The sequence below is a fragment of the Gymnogyps californianus genome, chromosome 3 (assembly GCF_018139145.2).
Source record: "Gymnogyps californianus isolate 813 chromosome 3, ASM1813914v2, whole genome shotgun sequence".
NCBI lineage: Eukaryota > Metazoa > Chordata > Aves > Accipitriformes > Cathartidae > Gymnogyps > Gymnogyps californianus.
In genome coordinates, this window is record NC_059473.1 from 81,467,149 (window position 1) to 81,488,583 (window position 21,435).

The 21,435-nt window shown below is 34.3% G+C and overlaps 1 protein-coding gene across 1 annotated transcript in view; it reads left to right on the forward strand.

Moving 5' to 3' along the window:
- Positions 1-21,435, forward strand: part of ASCC3 (activating signal cointegrator 1 complex subunit 3) — a 273,183-nt gene that overhangs the window by 45,480 nt on the left and 206,268 nt on the right. Inside the window, exons 8-9 of the mRNA XM_050893351.1 lie at positions 15,656-15,856; positions 16,316-16,456. Of these exons, the coding sequence (XP_050749308.1) occupies positions 15,656-15,856; positions 16,316-16,456 (342 nt within the window). The remainder of the gene's footprint in view (positions 1-15,655; positions 15,857-16,315; positions 16,457-21,435) is intronic.

The window sequence follows — 21,435 nt, forward strand, 5'->3', positions numbered from 1 at the left end:
GTAAAACACAAAAAGAAAGGGAAATGTCATCAGGGATAGCGATATCAAGGCTGTTCCAAAAATAAGAAAGCAAGAAACAGAGATTGAGATTTTGTTTTCTGACAAAACCCGTAATACAACTTCTTTTCCTGAGATACACATCCCAGGTGTGTGCTAGCTCTTAAGAACTGAACACAGTATTGGCTATGTTCATCTCTTAGCCATTTCATGAGTTTCCTCCAGAGCATTTTATTTTGTAACTTGTACGGTTATTTTAAAATAACATTTTGAAATGCAGTGGTGCCTGGCAGTAAGGATTGTGGTATACCCTTAACATTTGAAAACTGTGATTTTTGACTCAGCAGAAAGATGTGTTTGACACTATAATAGTCTTTGAGAGGACCTGTCTCTTAACACAGGATGAGAAATTGAAACTATTTTCTCTGAAACATCTCTGCGTTAGGCAGGTGTGACATGACTGAAGTCTTTGCCTTAGTCCATGATGCTTCTTCCATTCTCAGTCCGAGATTATCACAGACATAAAAAAGAGTAATATATAAATTTTAGATATTCCAAAAATGTATTTATAAAGTATATTTTATATATATACACAACACATGTATACAACACATATATGGGGTGTGTATATATATAGTTCCTATTAATGCAGAGTTGATTTTTAAAGTAACAGATGCTTTTTAACAGACCCATCGCCACTATTTTATATACTGTCCCCTTTGCTTCCCTCAGCTTGCTAGATTTTTACTTTTTTATTTGTAAATAGCAAAAAAGATCTATATGCAAAAAAGATAGTCAAGCTGATCTATGTCCCTTATACAGATGTATGTAAGATGCAAAAAAGAGAGGAAGATGATGAATAATTGGAGAGAGACAAGAACCGAAGTATGATCTTATGTCAGATTTTGTGAAGAGCAAAAAGCAGCTTTCACTGAGCAGCAGCCTATACATACTGAAACAGCCTGTCTCAATCCACCATTGTGGAAGTAATGCCATAGTTCACCTCTTTTGGGATGGGGAGAAGTGAAGGTAAAGGAAGCAAATACATCATGCCGCTCATGAGCTAGGCATTATATAACTGATCAGATGTAAGCCTGTATTTGCTCAAACTACGTCCTCCTTGGCCTATTCATATGATGTGGCTTTTAGTTTTGGTATGATATTGTGGATCGAATCGCTGTAATGTGGTCATTTAAAAGCAGATTATTTTTATAGAAATTGGAAAAAAATTCACCAGAGGAGTACATTGAAAACAGGCTTTTATTATTGTCCCATAAGAATGGGGAAATAATGCAGATACTTTCTTAAAATTTTGGGTTACTGGGATTATTGGAGAAATTCATAGATAACCACTTGCACCCACATTTTCAGATTGTACAATGTTTCCCTGATTTAAAAAAACAACCAGTGCAGCAACTTGCAATGTAACCTTTTTCTTATTCCAAAATAGTGTTCTCTGTCTACCTCTGTCATAAACCTGTCTTTTGGTAGGCTCACAGCAGGTTTATTTGCTTTGGTTTGACACTGGGCAACTTTGATTCTTTTAGAATCAGGCTGAATGAAGGTTTCCTTTGCAGTATGTGCTGTCTTAGCTCATCTACACAAATTTTTCAGAAGACTTTTCACAAAGGTGAAAAATTACCTTTTTCTTTTTGGCCAATAGGCTTCTCCTTGCTATTCAGCTATAACCTAATGCCTTTCCCTGTCTTGTAGTGTCTTAAAATTGACTGCTTAAAATATGATCGCATTATTTGTTCTTTAAGTTGCCTTTGTCCTAGTGTCACGCGCAGTTTAGTTGAAGACATTTTGTAGTCTTGTGATTTTATTCTTTTTAAGATTATGAAGGCTTTTGTCTTTTTTCTTTACACATCAGTTTCTAAACACTATTAGGATAGTATATTGTATAATACGTTATAGCTTTATTTGTTTTTGGTGTTGGCTTATCTGTTTACGTACTCATATAAGAGCCTGTTGACATCTTAGAAGTTTGATGGTTGTGTTACGTGAACAAGCCACATTTAAGACACTGGAGATGTTGAGGGTGGCAAGGATGCTATGAAAAACTGATAAATATGCTCTTTGTTATGTCAGTCTGGGTTGTGTTTTTACGCACATTTTTATTTTCAAAGGCTTGATATTAATGAAAACATATGCGAAAAACACTGGTAAATGTAAATACAGCAAGAAAAAATCCTTGTGAATATAAAATAGTATTTTCAAATGTCCTTTCATTAGTGAAGTTGTAATTGAAACTTAAACAGATCTTCTCATTTATAGATACTCTGTTTATTCTAAGTACTAGTAATGTACAACTTTTTTTATTGAGAATAGCTCTGTAAAATCTGAGTTATCTCTTCTTGGGCAGTATAAGGTTGAAGACAAGAACAATTAATTGACAATATGGGTCAAAGTCTAATAGTGAGAATATGTGTACTGGTGAATATACAGAACTTCATTTCTTTTAGTCTGTTCTTTAAATTAGCATGGCTGTGTATGATATACTAAGCAAAAATTGCTGAAAAATTTTTAGTAGATACTGTCATGTGAGAGTTGCGTATTCTTACAGTTATTTGGGATTTTGGTTGCTCCTTTTCATGCAAATAGTAAATATGAATAGGGAAATGCACTTTTTAGTATTAACATGAGGTAAAATTGCATCTGATTTGAATAAAACGTTAAGCCTGTTTCATTTTCTACACAGCTGCCAAGTGTGTGTATATTGTGTAGTGCTGCCTCTGAAATGGTTGAAAATCTGATGGGAACACTTACAAAGGCAAACCAGTAAAGGGCACCAGCTGCTGAAAAGCACCTGCTGAGCCACTGTGGAAATAGATGCATCTGCCTGTAGCTAGAAGTAATCTAACAAAGTACCTGCTTTTACCTGCCAGGATTTTAATTTGTGTAAAGATTCAACCAATGAAACTAATTCTGAATACTTAAAGAAAAGAAAAAAAAAAAATCTGGGGTGTTTTTTTGTGCAAAAGAGCACCACTTCTGAGCAACAGGGGTCTGTGAAAGCTTCTCATTCTCGTAACTATTTTATGTTTTTGTTTTAATAAAAACAAACCCAGATATGGCAGCCAAAAGTCTCAGCTACATTGTGCATAGTGTCTTACTAAAGGATGCAGTCAGTATGGAAGAGATTATGCTACCAAAGAGCAAGGTTCTGGGTTTTTGTTTGGCTGAGTTTGAGAGATGGATCTCAGGGGGTTTTGTGAAAGTATATGTTTCTTTTTTCATTGTAGCGTATTTGATTCGCTGTGGATGGTAATGCGCACACAAAAATATGTTTTACAATCAGAAGTCATTATACAGATTTCCCAAATATTTTTTAAAACTGTTGTTCTTTTTGTCTTTTGATACTTGAACTTTTATTGTTCCCACACATTGGTGATCTTACCGCACAAGTTCATCATCCCTAACCTACCTTTTATTTTGCTATGGTAGATCAGGTAGAAAAACTTCCGTGAATGCTGCTGGTTTAGTTGAGATTTGGGAGAACAAAATAGCTGTGTTCTTGTAGAAAAAAAAGACTGATTGTGCTTGTAGTCTTACCTTGTAAAATTTAGGAAAAAGTCGTTTAACATCTATATTGTAAAACAGTACTGCCTTCTTGGTTAGCAGTAGTGTGAAATTAACCGAAACAGAGAAGAAAATTGAGTTGTAGAAAGATTATGACAGCAATAGTTACTCCTCTGGGAATATTCTTCTGTTTGCCATTCTTTCATTTTTACTTGATGTGTTAAAATTATTACTAGTTTCAACTATAATTACCCTTCAGAGCACTCTGTTAATTTTTCTGGGTTTTGTTAGGTATTACTAGGAAGAAATAGTTTATATCTTATGTTAAGGGCAAGCTAAAGTAAATAGTTTGAAAATATTATCCTGAAGTGGCTTCTACGTTAACAGTTTAAATATTCATTTCTACGTGAACAGTTAGAGCTGATGCCTTTGTGTGCATAAAATAGTATTGAATTAATCAGAGTTTATTTAAAAACAAAAATACTGAAAGATATCTATACTTTAAAAGTATATAATAATATGAAGTGCTGTTACCCTGCTCTTAAAGACAGGTTTAAATTTGCTTTCAAAGGAAGTCAATATTTAGGCTCCAAACTGTGATGTTCAACTGACTGTAAATTGAGTGACTTTTATTTATGTATTAAATTTTGTAGAGTAATACCAATGACCAATAAAAATCCAAGAAGCATTTCAGGTAGACATGTTCTGCCACAGTGCAGCTGCACGTAGCTCAAAGAAATCCAGCTTTCTGGTTCACAGCATTTTTTTTCCTCTTGTACTTAATCACTGTAATATTTGAAATCCAATTATATCTACCTGGTGACTTTGCACCTGTTATGTTTGTTGACCTCATTAAATGATCATAATAAGTGAAATATTTAAATTGAGAAAGCAACTTGTTAAGTGTTCATTTTGCATTCTTTAGGGACATACATTTATGCCATTGACTGAATATAGAGACTTTTTGGTATAAAGCACATGCAGAGATCTGTAAAGCTTGTAATGAAAACAACTCCAAGTAGTTTTAGTCATTTTGATGATTAAGACTGGAGAGTGAATAATGTGCTTCTGCTGCATCCTGTTTAGGGGACAGCCATTTCTCAATGGAATTTCATAGTATGAGCGTGGAAGAAGAATGCACTAGTCTGCTTTACTTCGATAGAATACCTGAAGGCAAGCTTTCGTTCTTAGGAGTAATTGGTCTTCAATTTAAAGAGAAAGACAGGAGAGTATTTTAAATTCTAATTAAAATTATACACAAGACCAAAATTGTTTCTCATTTTTGAGAAATGTAATCTCAAAGTGAGAATTTTCAAAGATGAGGGAAGTGTATGCTAATTCTGGTAGGCTGTAACGTTTAAAAGATTAACTCTTACTGAAACTATTTTAGACAAATTATAGTTTGTCTGATTTTAATGTTTGTCTTTAATTAGCACAAGTTTCAGTACTCTCCTTGAGACATGAATCTCTTATCTAGGACAAAAATGTCCCAGGTCTTTCAGTAATAAAAATGGGACTGAAATTGTCCATCAAGGGATTCAGTTAGAAATCATCAAATAGTTTTAAATGTTTTTAAAAGATTTTGGGATAGAGGAGCTACATGACTAAAAGACTGACTATATCTGATAGGCTATTCATCTCAGACTTGCAGTTTCCATTAACTTCAAGATCACATGGTAACTGCTAATATAGTGGAAGTTTTAAAATTTTTTAAGAGTAGTGGTTGTTTGCATCTGCAGAACAACAGGGAGCAACAAGTAATGTAAAGTCTCTTAAAGCAGGAAACAGATTTTTGTGTGTGTGTGTTTTGTATCTTGTTCTAGCAAAATGCTTTTTCTGAATTCTAATTGGAAAATTGGAATTATCCTACCACTTAATGTTTCAGTTAGAATATTGGAACTGAACACATCAAATAAGAGTGAAGTTATTTTTTCTTTTCATATGAATAAATAGGTGTGCTTTGTATAATAATAATAACAACGCTAATAGTAGAAACCATTTCTTTCTTCTGTAGCATGTTGGAAATTAATCTGGAGGAGGAAAATAGGAACTTTTCATTTGCAGGAAACAAAATATAGAGGAAGAAGATTTTATTTAGCTGTTCATAGGAATTACTTATCATTGAACATAATATAATGAAGGAAACTTCTGTGTAAATATTCCTCCTCTGCTTTTGTTCCCTGAATCTGAAAAGTATAGTGTTTTTTCTGAGTCATCTGAGACTATGTAGGAGTTAATTTCCTGTGTTCCTGATTCTTCTTCCCCTTGCTTTTGACACTTGTGGACCTTTGTCCTTCTGGACCTCTAAGCATGAGACTGTCTCCCTGCCATGCATACTCCTTGGATGGAGACTTTTTGGCTTATTGTCAAATGTATCTTTAAGCTAAATAAGAATGCCTCTCTCAAGTTTTGCATCCATAATTTGCCTACATCAGAAAAAAGACTGTTTTGCATATCAGTAGCTACTATAGCAGCAAAACAAAACGTCTGGTCCAGTTGTAACCTGTAGCATGTATCCTTTTCCAAGTACGTGCGAAAGCTCTGTTAAATCTGTAGTGCTGTTTGCAAAGCAAGAACTATCTTCTTCATCCGCTTTTCAGTTTTTGTGATTCTGTTGTTTTCCATGTCTTAATTTTCCATTAATCTAAATCCTGAGAATTGCTGAATGGAAATGCCCAGATGCAGCCCTTTAGAAAGTTTTGTGTCTTTATCCTGATCCATACCTCAGTCGTTCACATAAGTCTGTGTGGTATGGGAGGGTCTGGACTTTGATCCCTTTTGTCTGATGTCTGTCTCTTCCTCATGGTCACCATTTTTCAGGTTTGGCCAAAAACTATCTGCCGTTTTCTGTCAGTACTCTCCATCCCTAGTAGATTTTCCAGTTATCTGTCTAAGCTAGTTGCAGTAGCCACACTTTATTTGAGATGAAGGTATGCCCTCATTAAAACAACTTACTGCTTAGAAATCTTTTTTCTTTTCTTTTTTTAATGTTAGTAGTGACATATTCTTTTGAAACTGCAACAAGAATATGGAAGGAAAAGAATAAATTAGATCTCTCTTGATATGATGAGGTTGTTTCAGAATTCTGCCAACTAGTTCAGAAATAGTGATTCATGCAAGAATTCAACTTTTCTGAAAGTAGTTTGTGTGTACTTTCATATCATATAATCTCTTTATTTGGAAAAAGTTAGCGAAACCTTTTTTATATTGGTTGCATAAAAGGGCTTCAGTTTTTACGCTGCATGTTAGTAGAGTAACTTTTTTCTCTCCAATGGCCAGAACATATGTAATTCCTTTCACGATGCCCTCGTTATCTCTCCTTCGTATTTGTTGGGTTTCTCCCTTTGTCTTGCAGTGTCTATATTCTTGAACAACTAGAAAAGAGTTTTCTGTATTAACTCTTTGATTACAGTTACTTTTGAGACAGTGTACCTCTGTGATTTTTTTTCCTCTTTCCTTTTAAAGAGATGCACTGTGTTTTCCCAGGGGAATAAATTAAGGGAGTGATATGCCATCAGCAGAGCTAGGAGTCTGTTTTAGTTGTATATAAGTATAAGAAATTATGAGAGTGTTCCCCGAATTGAAAAACAACATCTGTAGAATAGGCTGTGGCATATAAACATCAGTTTCCTCATTGCTCCATCTACAAGAGTCAGGGAGATGGTCGTAGTGGAGGTGTCAATACATAGCAGTCCAGGAGGAACCTTGCTGTTAATGGTAACAACATTTTATGTTTTAAACTTCATAGAGATTTTTATATTTCACTCTTCCATGCACTTAGCTTTGTATAGCATTAAGTTATTTTTAAATTTTAAAGGAAAGAAACCTTCTTTATTTGATACTGTTAATATGGATGAAATGGGAGCAAATTAAACTCAAATCCTTTTATCCTTATAAAATTTTAACTTCTGATGTTATTAGGAAATGCCACAACTGTCACCAATTTTCCTTTTGCTATTTTCCTACTAGCTGCATTACTTCAAGGTAATTTGTGTGTGTAATTCACAAATGGCATCAGAAAGCTCTAAGAGGAGGCTGTGTTCTGATCTCCATTTCATTGCTATAATCTGCAATAATTCTCTTGACATCAGATACTTTTGAGTTTACTATAGTGTCACTGAAATCACAATCTTGCCTGTGTGTCTATTTGGATGCCAAAATTTATGTACATTTGCTGTGCTGTAGAAATAGTTGCTTTTATGGAAGAATCTTTCTGAAACACTTTGTTATCCATTTCCTCAAATCAAATTACCAGAGGGTATAATCATTCTGCCTATAATCTTTTGTCATATTATAACTAGGCTGAGGTGCACAACAATTCTCCCAGTGGGGGGAGGAGATTCCCCAAGCTGTTTCAGTATTTTAACTCAGAGCAGTGAAAGCCTTGGAGCTATGGTGCTTTCCCATCATTTCCATCAAACTGATTTTGAGTCTATACGTGCAGAAGTCTTTGGTTTTAATCTATCCATTGAACCAAAGAATATTTCTCAATGTTGTATTTCTAATACAACAATAAGTGGTTGAATAATTCAGAAATCTATAGAAAAGGTATGACTGCTGCAGTTGTTTGTATAGCATAGCTCGTCAAGAGAATAGTTTAGACAATGTTGGTGGCAGTGTGTCTATAGACTTAAAAGGATTTTTGTTGAAATTACTTCAGGCATGTTAGCTCTTAGCTGTCATACATGAAGTTAAATATTTTCCCTAAAAACTCTTGCTTTTGAATAGATCTCTCTTCTTTCTTCAAGAGAGCAGATGGTAGGACTGATGATTTTAAAAAAAAAAAAAAAACCAAACAACAAAAAAAAACCCACCAGACATGGGGGGGGTTTATTCTTTGATTATTTTTTTCAAGGAGTGCCTATGTTACCATAGTTGGTAGGAGACTAATATACTACTAGATTTCACTGCAATTTTTTTTTTAATGGAACTGTTCTGGACTTCTTCTGGAGACTGGTTCTTCGCTAATGAAAGTTTGTTTGTTGAAGAGCATTCGCTGTTATGAGCTGTGCAGAATTTTCACGTTTCTGAGAACTGAATAACTGTCAGAAAAATAACAGTTTCAGTATCTTGGCAAACATGAAGTCTGAAAGTCTGGAGGGGAAATGTTTAATCAGGATTTAAAAGCAGCATTCCAAATAAAGTAAAACCATAACAATGTTCATAGTTTGTGTGCTATGATAGCTTTAAGCAGAGGTAATCTTTTCCTATATAGTGAACATATATATAGATTCCCCCCCCCCCCCCCCCCAGGATACTTTTTTACTCTTGTGAACTGTCTGTCAATCTAGGAGAATTTTGCAGTGTTTGTTTTGAGTTTAATGACACTAATATAACTTGAAACTACAAAAATTTCCCTGGTTTCTGATGGCTACTGCTACTTAAATACCTATTGCATTTACCAGTGAATGTGGTGATAATTTTAAAAATCAAGACTCCATAGTTTTCTAAAAGATGATGTTTAATTCAAATTAAAAGCATACTCAGGAAAGTCTCATGGGCTGTGATTCTGTGTTCTATAGGATGTCAGAGTATAATTTTACCCTTATGGTTCATTATCTGTCATTTCTAGGAATTCCTTCTGGCTTCTTAATCTAATTAAGGGACTGGAGCATCTTTCATGTGAGGAGAGGCTGAGAGAGCTGAGGGGGAATCTTACAAGTGTATATAAATACCTGATGTGAGAATGATTAACAAAGAGGGAGCCAGACTCTCCCCAGTGGTGCCAGTGGCAGCACCAGAGGCAATGGGCACAAATTAAAACACATGAAACTTCATCTGAACACAGGCAAGTAATTTTTTACTGTGAGGTGGTCAAATACTGGTATACCTTGCCCAGAGAGGTTGTGGAGTCTCCATCCTTGGAGATATTTAAAACCCAACTGCATAGTCCTGGGCCACCTGATGTAGGTGATCCTGCTTTGAACAGGAGGGGTTGGACTAGATGATCTCCAGCGTAAATGATTCTGTGATCTGTGATTACCACTAATAGTGACATGGATAGCCATACCATGCAAGAATTGCTTTTAATTCTAGTCTAGTCACTTGTAGCATGTACAGCTTTGAAAGCAGCTGCTGGTTCTCTGGTGCCTTTTGTTACTTGCATCTGTCTAAGGTGTTTTACTCCAAGCTTCCTTTGTAGTACATAACTCTTCAGGTACTACACTGTGGATGAGAAATAATTTGTACTTACCTGAAGAAACTGTAATGCTGATTACGGCCCAAAGCCAATCCTAAGCTCTGTTTGGTACGCTTGTATAATTTTCGTATCTTTGTGTATGCTACTTGTTCCTACAAAAATTGTCCCCCTAAGTCCAATGAAATCTCACTGATATGATTTGGTGCTAAATGGAGCAGATCCAAACATCATGCAGTTTTTCTTTTACGTGTTATGAGCCTTTGCTTAAAATGTATATATGCACTTTGAAAGACAACACTTCAGTCTTTGGGGCAGGTAGGAAATTATATTCTCAAATAGTACGCCTAAGATAATATAAAAATAATTTTACCTTTATGGTATTTATACGGTTATATTTTTATTTATTATTGTTCCTAAATCTCATGAGCTACCACCTCCATGAAAGTAGCAGATTATGAAAAGTGTCATCAGGAGAGGGAGGCTGTGGAAGTCCCGAGGTATAACATCTATGTTTATTTCTGAGCATACCTGCAGTAACAAAATAGGATTTACACTGGCAGAAAAGTGCTTTAAGTGTATACATGCATAATTAGAAAGCAGGGAGGACTATTAAAGTTGGAGGGATAGTGGGAATGTATTTATTAAAATGTGTATGTGTATATACATATATGTACAGAAATATATTCGTGTGTGTGTATGAGCCTGTATGCATAGATATGTGTTTTAACCAACAACGTTCCAAAGTACAGCAAAGGGGAAAGATGACCTAGAGATTATTTATATGTCAAGACGAGGGACATCTGAACTTCATTTCCTGAATTTCATGGATTTTCTGTGAAACAGCATGGATTAGTCATGCTATTACTAATTAGATCAATTATCTTTTTAACTGAAAGCACAATAGAACAGCTGACTGCAGAGTGGGATTTGTTGCACCTGAAATATATAAGGTACTTTGATTAAAATATATCCACATTAAAATTAAGCCAATGAGTAGGGAATATGCTTAAAGTTTAAACTTGGTTTGAGTGCAATTGATTATCTTTATGATAAATGGGTAGTAATCTTACTATTTTGTTATAGTATGACAGAAGAAGTCATCATTATAGAACATTTATTTTAGGTTGCTTTATGCTATGGAAATTAGTACAGATGACTATTTCTTTATTTCAGACCATGAGAAAATTTGTCTAATATTACATGTAAACTGGAAAATGAATGTGGACAAGACAAAATCTCATTTAGAATGAGGAATATAAAGAGAATGTCCTGTAGATAAATCAATAAAATATGGTAATTCTAAGGGAGATAGCACCCAAACATATTTTCTGGATAAATGGCTAAGAATTAAATATGGTTATATTTCTTTCTAGTGTTGCTCTGCATACATTAGATAAGACATATTATGCTATGTCTGTGCATGCCAATACTGAATTTAGAAGCTGCTACTAAAATGCTGGCATTGTACCTTGAAGTTGACTTAAGAGGACATTGGGCCACCAAGTGAAAATTTGTGATACTGAGGTTAATTGCATCTGACAAGCTGTTTCTGTCAACTACTGTTAATGCATAAAGTGATATGGAGAGTGAAAGAAGATCTCAGCTTTTAATGGAACTTGTAGTTAGCACCTTTTTGTTGTGGGTGAGGGAGAGCACTATAGACCATAGATAGACCACAGCAGTTTCACAGGTGTGCCTTGGGAAAAAAGTGAGTATCTTCCATATCATATTTATTAAACTCCGTAAAACTACAAGGTCTGGCTAACGAATTGCATGACTAAAACTCTGTCTAAAGTGCTGATGGCCTGTGCTATTTAGAGCAGACACTGTTACTACTGTGCTGTTAAAGCAGTTGTGTTTCAGAGCTGTAGCTTGCCTGCAGATTGAATGGTATGGACTCATTCATGAATATCACTTTAATGATTTCAACAGTTTTGTCCTATTTTTAAATTGCTGTTAGAGCACCAACACACAAATAACTTTTTAATGAAATGACTAATTTAGAATACCTTCATTAAGTGTAATCTCATTTACTCATAAATGCATTAGTTGTAATAGTAAATTCCTTGGGAAAGAATTGGAAAGTTTACTGAAGTAAAAATGAAGGTTTTATACATTCATATCAGAGCTGCCTTGAGTATCATCTGGTTTGTGGAAAGAGCTGCTTCTCAGTGGTCTTTCACATTGATTCATGCTTATGTAAAAATGGCACCATTTTAGGCATGCGTTTGTTGAGAAGGCATGTGTTTGTTGAGAATAGCACTCAGATTGTGATGTGCTTAAACTTCCTTTGGTTTGTGTAGAATTCTAGGGATAAATCAGCTGTGGAATAGAAAGCTTAAGAATGTTGCATCTCATTCACCTTCAATAAAAAACAGACTCTGCCATCCAGTGGCTATGAGTCCTTTAAGCAAGAAGGGATTTCACTGCTTTATCTGAAAAAGAATTGGTCTGTAGAAGTCTTGACTGACTTTAATATGCCAGAGAGAAAAAAATTGTTTTCAGCTTTCAAACTACGTAGTTTGTGCAAATGACAAATTTAAAAAGCAAATCTTCTAGTACGTTTGTCGAACTGTGGACTTATGTGCATACTGTTGCATTTCTGTCCACTGTCCATTTTTTTCTTACTGATTTTTAAGGGTAGAACGACTCTTTTTGGATTATGCATTTGTACTTACTGTTTGGAATAAAATAAAGTTTGGGGGAAGGGTAACCAGTAATATTTTTTCAACCAATGGGGAGTTGGTTTGAAGAAGTCTTAAGATACTGTTTTTCTCTGGAATTCCTTTCTCTTGTAGCTTTTTTAATCCTTAATATGTTCCTACAGAGTCACCTTTCAAAGAACATTATGCATTGACTGTGTATTGTGATTTTGAATGTTGTGTATTGATTTGTCAGTGCCCACATTTTTCTTTTGAGTTGCTTGAAAATTAATTAGTGTGTTGAATGAAAGTCTAGATTCTGGTCAGAATACCATTATTAACAAAAATACTTCTAGTTCTTAACCAGGCTTTTATGGGCTTTATTTTTTTATTAATCTTTATTCCACTCTTAATGTTCCTGTTTCAGTAGACTTAGCATCTTTCCAGAAGACAAGTTGAGGTTCGTTTTTCTAACTTGTTACACAGCTTGCTCTGGTGCTTCTGGAACATCTGTTTGTTTATTGCTGCTTACCAAGTCAGTTTTAATCCATGGTGTTACTACTTTCCAATAGGAAAAGAGACGGGAAATTGTTTTTATTTATCTAAATATTTATTTATTTTTGCTAACAATTGCATGTCCCAAGGCTATAGTATATGTAATTTCTTCCAAATGTAGAGGCAAAAGATGTCTTACACTGCGCGCTTAAAGATTAAGAGAAGCTGGAACAATATATTCCTACAGGCAGTAGTTTAAGAAAACACTTAAAGACATACTTTATTTAAGGGTATTAACAATCACAGAACTGTAAGGAGACATGTATGTGTAAAGCCACGCGTGTTCAACTATGTGACTGAAAATTTCCTGTCATTCTTTTCTGAAGATACATACACCGGACTTCATTTAGAAAACTGTATTTCTGCTTTTGTTTAAAAACTGCTTCTTTAAATAATATACATGTTGTGCAACGTAGTGTTTTGTGAGTTCAATTTTGTAATCACCAGTTGTGTTTGTGAGTTTCTCTGCATAGATCCTTTATTATAAACACTGTAAACAGTGTTTCTCAGTGTGAACTTTATGGTATTTATAATAGTTTATAATAGCTTCTAAAACCAATTAGATGGAATGGGAGGGAAAAGGGAAAAGGAAAAATATAACCATTTTCAAAGACCTGTCAAGAAATCTCAAAATGAAGTAACAGGCAAATTAGAAACCTAAAATGACTAAGGAGGCCATAAAAATAGCTGATTGAACCCTGGTAGCACTAATGTAATCAGCAGGTCTCCAGGAGACCCATTAACACTTTATAATAGTCTCATTCATGAAGATGAAATGAATTTTGAAGACGATACACCAAGTAAACATTATTTATACAAAACTTGGTGCAAAACAAATAAGCTTTCCCCCTGCAATCTTGCAAGCAGAATAAACTGTGAAAGAACATTAATAGTGAAAACTGTTGTAATCCTGAAATTCAGCCACTTAAAAAATTGAAGAAACTTGATGAAAAGTACTGGAAGTACTTGCATTCGATACATTTATTTTTTTTTCTTCACCAAAGACACTTAACAGTTTAGAATAGACATTTGAATATATTTGAGATGTGTCAATCCTATAAATACAAATGCAATCCATGATTTGAATGGAACTTGTTTTTTCAGTGTTGCACAAGAAGTTTTCAACCTGAAAGCTTTGCTAAGACAAAGGTACTGCTAAATTGAAAAGCACATTTTTCAGAAAGAAATAGTGTGTTGATTGCATAGCATTTTCATTGACTTTTGTATCAATAAATGTTAGTTTTTAATATTCAAAGTCCTCTAGAATAAAACTACAGTTGGCCAGTCATTAAGTACATCATTCCTCTACATTTAAGAGTAGAGCGTTGTCATGTATTGTGAAAATGGTATATTAACCTAAATTTGTAATTTGCATCAGCCTCTCACATGAGGCTACTACCAAGAAGCTGCAGCAAAATGATAGACCTAGTGCTGTTTGTCGCAAAGTTAAATAAAATAGTTGATTTGAACAGCCGATGAAGCTCTCATTCCTAAGCTTGCATTACTTGAGGTAGTAATAAATTGGGTCCTACTCAAATAATTTGCTTAGTATTGGAAAGAATTGGAAAGAATATTATTAGTATTGGAGAGGCTATTACCATAGCAAATGACTGTAAATTAACTAAAGCGCCCAGAATAATGGAAAGGGAGATCTTCAGAAGGTGCTTTCAGGACTGTTCTTTACAGTGAATTTGTACTTTTGTGATTTCCTACAATTAAAATAAAAATTATAATTGTTAAAAATATCAGTAAGATACTTTTCATGATTATTAGTAGAAGCAGTGCAGGTAATTAAATCTGTAGAAAGGGAAGAATTCAGTGTTCTGCAGTCTCTTTTAAGTGTCTGTGAAAAGTAACTAACAAAAAGCAAGTTTATCAGAAAATTAATTTTATGTCTTAAGGGTCTGCTCTTTAGTTGCAAAAGTTTTAGAATCTTCAAATGCAGAAAGTGTAACCGTCTACAGCAGTTCTTTCTTGGTGAAAATCTCGTTTTTCAGAGAGACCAAGAGAAACAAAGTATTTTTATAATTGATTATTTGTACCCCATAAGATTTAAACATGCGTTAAACTATAACTATAATTCCCTGTATTAACTATATAATTTAATTTTTGAAGACATTCTCAAAGTTTATTTGGGACTACACATACTAGTTTTATGTTCCTTTTGGAGGCTGTAGTTTGTTGTAAGTATTGTTGGAGGAAGGTCTGAACATTAACAATTGCAGATGGAGATTTCCTCAGAAGCAAAGAGAAGATTATTACTGAATTTGGGTGTGTTTGCATAAATAAACTTTATTGCACAAAATTAATCATAAATAATTTTTAAAATCATCTGTTTCTTCAGCAGGTTCGTGTGTATTGCTGCCTCTTCTTCCATTAGAGTAGTTGTAGTTTGTCATCATAGATTAAAGATGTATATTCTTCTAATCTGACTATTGCTGGTTTACTGATGTTTAATTAATAATAGGTCATTATTTTACTGTATATTAGTTTTGTTCACACTCTTGATTAAAAACAAATTAAATAGTGAAGTAGCATGTGGCTAAAGATTTTGATTAATTTTAAAAGATGTTATCCTGCTATATTTTGTTTTCCTTATGGATTCAATATTTAAGGGTTGGGTGGGAGTGGTAACCTCAGAATAAAAACCTTGGAATAATAAATATATTTCAACAGGTATCCTAAGTTTTGTTACCAAGTGTTCTTTTTCTTATGATTAATATATGTATAGACACACACACACACACACATATATATATATCTGAAAAATCCAGAATATGCGTTTTGTTTGTTTTAACAGATTGGACAACTTGCTTTTAAAGGCATGAAAAGACTAAACCGAATCCAATCTATAGTTTTCGAGACTGCCTACAACACAAATGAGAACATGCTAATCTGTGCCCCCACTGGAGCTGGGAAGACTAACATTGCCATGCTGACAGTCCTTCATGAAATTCGCCAGCATGTCCAGCATGGTGTTATCAAAAAGGATGAGTTTAAGGTAGGAGTTTAATGAACCGAGTAACAGCTTTTTAACTTGTAAGGTAAAACCCATTGTATGTTATACATGGAATATGAAATCAGGAAGTTTTCAAGGGTATTACACTTTTCCAAGTCAAAGATAAGGCTAGTTTTGATTTACTTCATTATTGTTAAAGCTATTCTTATTTGTGTTCTAAAAATCTTATTATGCGAGTAAAAAGCTATGAAAATGCATTTAGCTCTGATGCAGAACCAATTTTCAAAGTGATAAGGCTGTATAAACAAAATCCATTGTCCTTTAAACAGCTGCACACTTACCCAACAAAGATAACTACTTTTCATATATCACTATTAAGATTTTTCACTGTAAGCGCCTGGCATCATATTTCACAATAAATTGTGATTTGTAATGGTTGCCATGAAACAAACGACATTGTGGGGTTTGCTCATTTATCAAGCAACTGTCCTTTTGGTGCAGATTGTGTATGTTGCTCCTATGAAGGCTTTGGCAGCTGAAATGACAAATTACTTCAGCAAGCGTCTGGAACCACTAGGCATTACTGTGAAAGAGTTGACTGGTGATATGCAACTGTCAAAAGGTGAAATTCTGCGAACACAGGTATGCTTAATATTTTAAAATATTGTTCCGTGTGTGTATTCATACCTCTTCATAGGTACGCTGGTCTTTTCTTCAAACTCCTTGTAAAAGTATTGGTGAAGCAGCTGAAATGTTACTACTGAGTCTGTAATTACACTGGTTATGTTCCAGAATGTGACTTTCAATTCAAAGTGATTAAAACACTAATACAGCTGAAGTATCTGAAGAAATGGGCTAATTAAACTTTTTGGTTTCTCCCATTTAGACTTACTACTACGGTGCTCCACTTCGGTATAACCTTTGTATAAAATCTTACCTGATTTCCAGCTTGTGAACCTTAGTGGGTTGTGCCCCTACCCTTTCAGGATTATAAACCAAGTGTTGTATGTATGTGTTTGCAAGAACCCAACATTCATTGTTTCAGATTTGGCATTCTTTGATAATAACCATCTTTGAAAAGTTGAAGGTCTGGTCTGCAAATGGTAAATTCTAAGTAAATTTGAAGTGCTGTAACAACATCGTTGCAAATATGTCAAAATAATACTTACCTTCTTTTTTATTAAAAAAAAAGTTAATAAAGCTGTAGGTTCCTGTTAATGGCTGATCTTACTTTTCCTTTTTAAGGACAAATGAGGAAAAGTGTAAGACATTGCTAGGTTAAACATTTGAACAATCATAGAAATGAATAAAATTTGCTTTTTTAGCCTCATAAATAGTATTGCGTAGATGGAGATTTTTCTGTTTTAGCAGATACTTCTTGTCATATTCATTTCAGGCAAATGCTGTTTGTGTCAGTGAAATATCATTTTTCCAAATATTGAGATAGTTTTATATCTGTTCTTCCATAAAGTTCCTTGTAATTACCCTTTCTCCTCCTGCCTGGTCCAAGAGACAGAATAAGACTCGGTTGTATTATTGATATGAACATTTATGAATGTAACTTGTAGTAATTATTGATTCAGATGAGTTATATTTTGCCAGTCTTAGCTTTGATGTGTTTTACATTTTTATGATAAGACTAGAGAAGACTCTTCACATGACAAGAAAAGATGTCTATATGTAATTAATAATAAAGAGGATCACTGCAGTAATCTAGTATGAAGTCCTGCATAGCAATCTTCTTTATTAGAAGACGTATATGTATACATATTGATGCATACAGTCACAGTGCTGTGGTAACCAATAAATGACAAACCAATATCAATGAGTAACAGCAATATCACTGGTACTTTATCAGAATTACTTTGCAACACCATCTGCCTAAAATTTGGGTCTACAAAGCAAAAAACTTTTCAATAGGGACTTTTAATAATTGAAATTATTTACATATACCAATTTATCATTTAAAATTACTTCCTGTTTTCACAATACTTTTCAGCTAGGGCACATAATCAAGTAGGTCAGAGTTTTAATAGTGAGAGAGCATGTGTAATCACTGCCAAAACTGAAGTGACAGTGGAAAAGCCTGCTCTGAATGTAACTACAAAGTTCAATTAACAGAATGAGTGTAGAATGGAAAAATGCTATTTTCTCTTGCTCTCCTGGTTTGCAATGTAATTCATAAAATCTCACCTCATTACTAAAACTCTGCTTACATCCAGTAAAGTAGTAAGGAAAGAAAAAAAAAAAACCACAAAAAAAACGTTTCAGGCAATATTAAGAAATGTGTCTCAAAAAGAGTTTACAAACTTGAAATTTTATTACTTGTCGTGGTTTAACCCCAGCCGGCAACTAAGCACCACGCAGCCGCTCGCTCACTTCCCCCCCACCCCTGGGATGGGAGAGAAAATCAGAAAAAAACCTCGTGAGTTGAGATAAAGACAGTTTAATAGGACAGAAAGGAATGAAAAACAATGATAATGATAATAATAATATGACAATAGTAATACTAAAAGAATTAAACTATACAAAGCAAGTGGTGCACAATGCAATTGCTCACCACTCGTTGACTGATGCCCAGTTAGTTCCCGAGCAGCGATCCGCCCCTGCCAGCCAGCTCCCCCAGTTTATATACTGGGCATGATGTCATATGGTGTGGAATATTCCCTTGGCCAGTTTGGGTCAGCTGTCCTGGCAGTGTCCCCTCCCAAGTTCTTGTGCCCCTCCAGCCTTCTTGCTGGCTGGGCACGAGAAGCTGAAAAATCCTTGACTTAGTATAAACACTTCTTGGCAACAACTAAAACCATCAGTGTGTTACCAACATTATTTTCCTACTAAATCCAAAACACAGCACTATACCAGCTACTAGGAAGAAAATTAACTCTGTCCTAGCTGAAACCAGGACATTATTCTAGTAATGGGAAATTATTAATATATAGAAAGTATTAATTTAGAGCAACATAGTAACTTAAGTGTAGAAAGACTGCTTTATCATGCTCTCCTATTTCAGTCCACTAGTAGCATAATTCTTAATTTTCTTTTGGGGAAGAAGCTAAAGTAGATTTACTTATAAAAATCAAGAAGAAATGGCAACGGGAAGACCTAGTTAAAAATCTTTTTTTTTCCTGCAAAGGACTCATCTCATTGCTTTGAAATTTATTTTTTTTATCTGAAACTTACTCATCTTCACTGGATTTCTACAGTTTCGTATGTACGTCATAGGATACACTACACTAATCTGAAGTGTAGTGTATTTGTAGTTCCTAAACTTTTGGGGGGAAGAAAAATGGTCAAAACTTTATTTTACTTGTCAGCCTCTCTAATGTATACATTTCTCAGACAGGAATACTCTGATATGTGTTGTTGCTTTATTTATAGTTTCAGAGTTGCTTTGCCAATCATTACCCTGCTTTCTAGCCTTTACTAGTGTAATAGATGAAGTGCCTGTGTTTAACAGTAAAGCAGTTTTTCCTGTAAGAATTAACATTATAGCAAGTGGATGCATGCACACAATTTAAATACACAGGGATAGTATATATAGTATGGGCGATAAAAGGCAGGAGTAGGATCATCAACTGAAGTAGATGCAGGCATTTCAGGTTGGATTACTGTTTCAAAAGATCTCAGCTGATTCTTCTAGGAAACTGAAGGCCTGATATAAATCTTCTGTGACAGTTGTCTTCTGCCTCTTTTCTGAGCAGTTGCATTTTCACCATCTTCATTTTCATCCTCAGGTGAATCAAATCAGTCACAAGGAAAGATGTAAAAATGAGGTGACTGTCAGGTATTAGTTAGAAGTAGCACTTCAGTGACAATCCTGATAATTTTCTCCTTCCTTTCCATCCTGCGTGCTTCATCCTTCATACTTCGCTTGTGTGTATTTAAATATGTGTATTTTGTAAGTCACTACATGCATCTGTTGTGCTTATTCTGATGAGGAAAAATTGCTTTATCTGACAAATTGCTAACTGTCTCACTTCTCAGGAATCCACCCTTAATGTACAGTGGGGTCTGCCTTTATTACTTTTTCTACAATTATTTTTAAAAGATGAAAATGCTAGCCAAAAAAAAGTAAAGACTAATTTAAATTTTCATTCCTTTTATGATGGAATAAAATCTTTTAAATGTTTTTGAAAGATATGCCCATTCAAAAGGTCTCTAGCACAATTTTTCAGCAATAACTTTCTCTGTGGTTTCCATGCTGTCATTTATATTCATCCAGAAGGCATCCATGTCTCTTGCTGCTCCATACCTTTATGGTATTATACACAAGATGATTTTACTTCCATGTTGTTCCATACTATAGTTTGAATATTCATTAAGAGTACTATGATTCCAACACATACTTCAGAAGCCAAGCTTTTCAAAAAAGTTATTTCTAATTTTACCAATAATGAAATTGCCTTAAAAAGAAAAACAAAATAATTGTTTTATTGACTCTTCAGTCAGTCTTCTAACCTGCTCCCCACATCTTATGCAGTGAAAGCCACAGCTACTACTTACCTAAGTGTAAGATGTGGGATGCATGTTAAAACTGTAAGACACGATTTCCCTTCATGTTTTTGTGAAAAGGAGTAAGTGTAAATACTTAACATGTTGCTTTAATGTTTCAGACAGTAGATCCAGGGTCCATTACCAAATAATTTGTACGTAAGTAAGTGCTTCACTGAACCTGGGAACAGCAGAAAATAAACTTGTTACAAAAATAAATAACCCTAGCTATTGTACTGGTTCTTGTAGAGAGTTTTTCTTCATTACTAAAGCTTTTTTCATAGTCTAAATAAAGATACATTCTTTTCCTCATCTAAGGAAGTTTATTTCCCTACAGTTGATATTTTTCCTATCGGCTTTATTCTAAGCTTGTTGGTATACTGACCTACTATTATGTAAGCATGTTTGTATTAACTAGGAAACTCTGATACTTAGACATCACTTAAACTGCAATGCTATTAAGCATACTTTAGCCATAATCTGTTGTTTGGTAAATTGGTTTTGGTATGTTAATCTTAATGTTTAAACGGAAAATACGCAATTTATTACTTATGAATATTTTGCTGGGTAGCATTCGAGATAACATGAAGTGTTTTGTTAGAAGGCAATGGACTATTTGGGTGATTGTCCTTATGGACTTTTTTGAGTGTGCATATATATAGCTACTCGGTCTTTGCTTTATACAGTCTAGAAAATGATATAACACAACTTCAAAATCAACTTGTGGGCTTTCAGATCAGTTATTTTTGACCTTGTGTTTCAACAAATATAGTAGTAATAGTTATCTTTTGAAAGTTTGGAGAATACAACTGAGATTGGAGCATTATAGATTTATAATGTAATCACCAAGTCTGAAGGCACTGCCCTGCGCTGGGCACAGTGTATTGTAGCTGATGAGTAGCATGATGCCTTAACTTGTACAAAACAGTGGTAGCCTTTAGGGAGCTGCAGAAAATGCCTTCTGGCCTTAACAATTAGTAACTTTGAAGGGTAGTGGGCATCAAAAAATATGTCGGAGATAATTTCTCTTTAATGTTTTATATATACATAACATGAAACAAAATTAAGGTCTTTGGCATAGCACCGTGAAAATTTATCAAAATTTCTTCCACCTGTATAAACTTTTAAAA